We start from the raw sequence: 2,982 nt of genomic DNA, 5'->3' as shown, positions 1-2,982 counted from the left end.
AAAAAAACTGCCTAGATTTTAAAAAAATTGAATTCACTCCTAGATTGGTTTATCGATCCTTTTGTGACAGTTTATTTCGGGGAATTTGTCATAAACATCAGAAATTGCAAGCGTTTTTGTAATTATTGTTTGAAATTAAAAATTTGTTTTTCGCCTTGTGTTTATTAAAATACGGTAGTTTCAACGATTCGAATGCAAAATTAAAACAAATAATGTTCATAGATAAAAAATACTTAAATTAATACAGTGAAATTTTGAACGAAAAACTAACGCAGTCGAATTGTACGGGAGACACTGCCATTAACTATCACCATAGACCCTTTGTGTATCTATTACATTGAATGATCTATTATCTATGACCATAGATCACAAAGTTTGAAATTAATCTAACCCTACTTTTCTGACGTTCATACATAACGATAAATAAACATTAGAAATTGTTAAGAATGTTTAGAACAGTATTATCTTATTTTTGGAAAGATAATTCTTCAGAATTTTCTGTGGATAACGCATATAAACTTTTGGAGAAATCATGTGAAAACGACGTAAAAAAGGAAGATGATATATGCGAAGAAACAGAGCAAGAATATTCAACGTATCACAAAACTGGTGTAGTGACTTCTGCCAAAAAGAATACATTTATTATCGATAATACCTACCGATTTGAGTGTGATGTGATAAATCTAAAAGTTGGAATGAAAGTATCTTTTGTAGCATATTTTGCAGAAGGCAAGACACATGTGTCCCATGTAAAAGTTTTGGATGACGATTGGAACTTGGAAGTAGATGAGGAAAATCGATCTTGGTGTACTAGGTCACTAATTACGAAAGTAGTAAAACGAGAAAATAGAAAGATCCACATATCACCTGGCGATTTTATAATAAATTTAAATAAAGTACATTCTGAGTTTGTTCCTATTGTTGGTGACTGGATAGATCTGCAAGTGAAAGTGGAAGTGGAATGGCAAGTGGCTGATTTGTTTGGGAAAATATTGGAAGTGGAAGCAATAAGACCATTGCGACCAAGAGTTCTTCAAGGAGTTATTAAAAAGTGGGATCAAAATAAAGGAATGGGTGTAATTGACAATAAGATCTTTTTTAATAGTGAGAGTTTAGTTGGCGGTTATACACCTTTAGTTAACGATAAAGTGATCACAGAAGCAATAGAAAGTGAACAGGGTATGTATATTTGGAGGTCATTGAAGATAATTCCTCAAACTAATAAGCAACATGTAAATGATTTTTTTTATAAATTATGTGATTCTGAATATGAAACTGACGTGGAGGGTGTTAATATTTCTGATGATATTTATTTGAATGTTTCTGAGAATAACAAAACATATAACTTTGTTTTTGAAATTACAAATAACACAAAAGATTTACTGATATTGTTAAATGCATATTTTTCCAATAAAAGTAGTCCATTTAAGATAAGTACAACATTTAATGAAAAAGGTTTAGAAATTAGCGCTGGTCAGAGTTTAAAAATAGAATGTGAATGTTTTGTTGTATGTACAGCATCAAATTTGATATTATTTGACTTTGAAAAGTTTAAAATTGGCCGCCAAGTTACAATAAATTATGAAACTAACAAACAACCATATGACAAAGCTAAGCATGTTCATGGCAACAATTTGCTATTACAAGCTAGAATGTTTACTAACAGGAAATCTAAGGATTTAATTCCTGGACAAAAAGTTGTCCAAACTCCTAGATTTATTTCTGCAAGATTACCAGAGTATCCTGTACCTGAGAAACTATTCAACATAATTTTAAAGCATAATTCATTCAATGACAACCCACAACTTAGTCAAGAATTAACTTCAACTAAACCTTGTCTTACTGCTTCCCTGACTTTAAGTATATATGAAGATAAATTTCACACTTTGTTACATTTGGAGGAGATATATAATTTGATTGCAATTAGAACTTACGACCAAGATGCAGCATGTTTTATTAGAAATGGGGAATACTTGATGCTAGAAATTGAAAATTTGTCTGAACGAAGGCCTTCAATTATTGTTGGAGACAGGATTATAGCAAAGGATTCTTATAAAAATGATGCTGTTTCATATGAAGGGTATGTGCACAAAGTTGGAGCCAAACATATATACATAAAATTTGCCCCAATGTTTCATGACTCCTATGGAGGAGAAGATTATTCTGTTAAAGTTGTGAGTTCACGGACAACTTTTAGACGTCTGCATCAAGCAGTTGGTTTGGTCGTGAGAAATTTGGGATCTACAATCTTATTACCTACAAAAGTAGTTGAGAAGGCGCCGCAGCTGAATTTTACCTATGATGAATACTATAATATACTTCATACAACTCATAAGAAATTAAAAAATAGAAGTTTATCTGATGCCACAAACTGTGGTTCTTTAGAAAGAAAAAAAGACAATAAGGAGGACGAAAACACTATTCCGAATCAAGGGTCTAAACTCCTCCTTAATATTAATACTGAAGACAATTTTCATAATGAAAATAAAAAATGGAGAAATAATAACTACAGTACAACAAAAACTCCAATTTCTACCAACAATCGGCGTTTTAAACTTGAATGGTATGATAAAAGTTTAAATTATTATCAGAAGGAAGCTGTTCGAAATGTTTTGGTGGGAACAGCGCGACCACTCCCTTACGTTATTTTTGGGCCTCCGGGCACCGGCAAAACCGTAACTTTGATTGAGATTATTCTACAAATTTTGCGTATGATACCTCACTCCAGATTATTGGTGGCAGCTCCATCCAATAGTGCTGCAGACTTGCTGGCAACAAGACTGGTTGATTCTGGAGTTTTGAAACCGGGTGATTTAGTAAGACTTGTGGCTTTTAAGTATGTTTTGGAGAATTCTGTGCCTCCTAAACTAGTCCCTTATAGCGCAACAATTGATTATTCCAAAGAAGGATCAAGGGAATGCTCAATAAATATGAGGGATGATGGGATTGTTCTAGGTAAGAATTAAGTGAGTTAAAAAATAT

At 32.5% G+C, this 2,982-nt stretch overlaps 1 protein-coding gene across 1 annotated transcript; it reads left to right on the top strand.

Annotated features, from left to right (window-relative positions):
• Positions 1-358: 358 nt before the first annotated feature.
• On the top strand, positions 359-2,967 carry LOC112905826 (probable RNA helicase armi). The gene has a single exon (XM_025978987.1). The coding sequence runs from the start codon at positions 447-449 to the stop codon at positions 2,964-2,966; it is 2,520 nt and encodes an 839-aa protein (XP_025834772.1). The 5' UTR covers positions 359-446; the 3' UTR covers position 2,967.
• The last annotated feature ends 15 nt before the right edge of the window (positions 2,968-2,982 follow it).

The sequence above is a fragment of the Agrilus planipennis genome, unplaced genomic scaffold, assembly GCF_000699045.2.
Source record: "Agrilus planipennis isolate EAB-ADULT unplaced genomic scaffold, Apla_2.0 scaffold774, whole genome shotgun sequence".
In the NCBI taxonomy this organism is placed as follows: Eukaryota; Metazoa; Arthropoda; class Insecta; order Coleoptera; family Buprestidae; genus Agrilus; species Agrilus planipennis.
The sequence above is the reverse complement of the archived record's forward strand: the minus strand, read 5'-3'. Positions and strand labels throughout refer to the sequence as shown.

Coding starts and splice junctions, on each gene's coding strand:
- LOC112905826 (XM_025978987.1), top strand. CDS start 447: ATGTTTAGAACAGTATTATCTTATTTTTGGAAAGATAATTCTTCAGAA.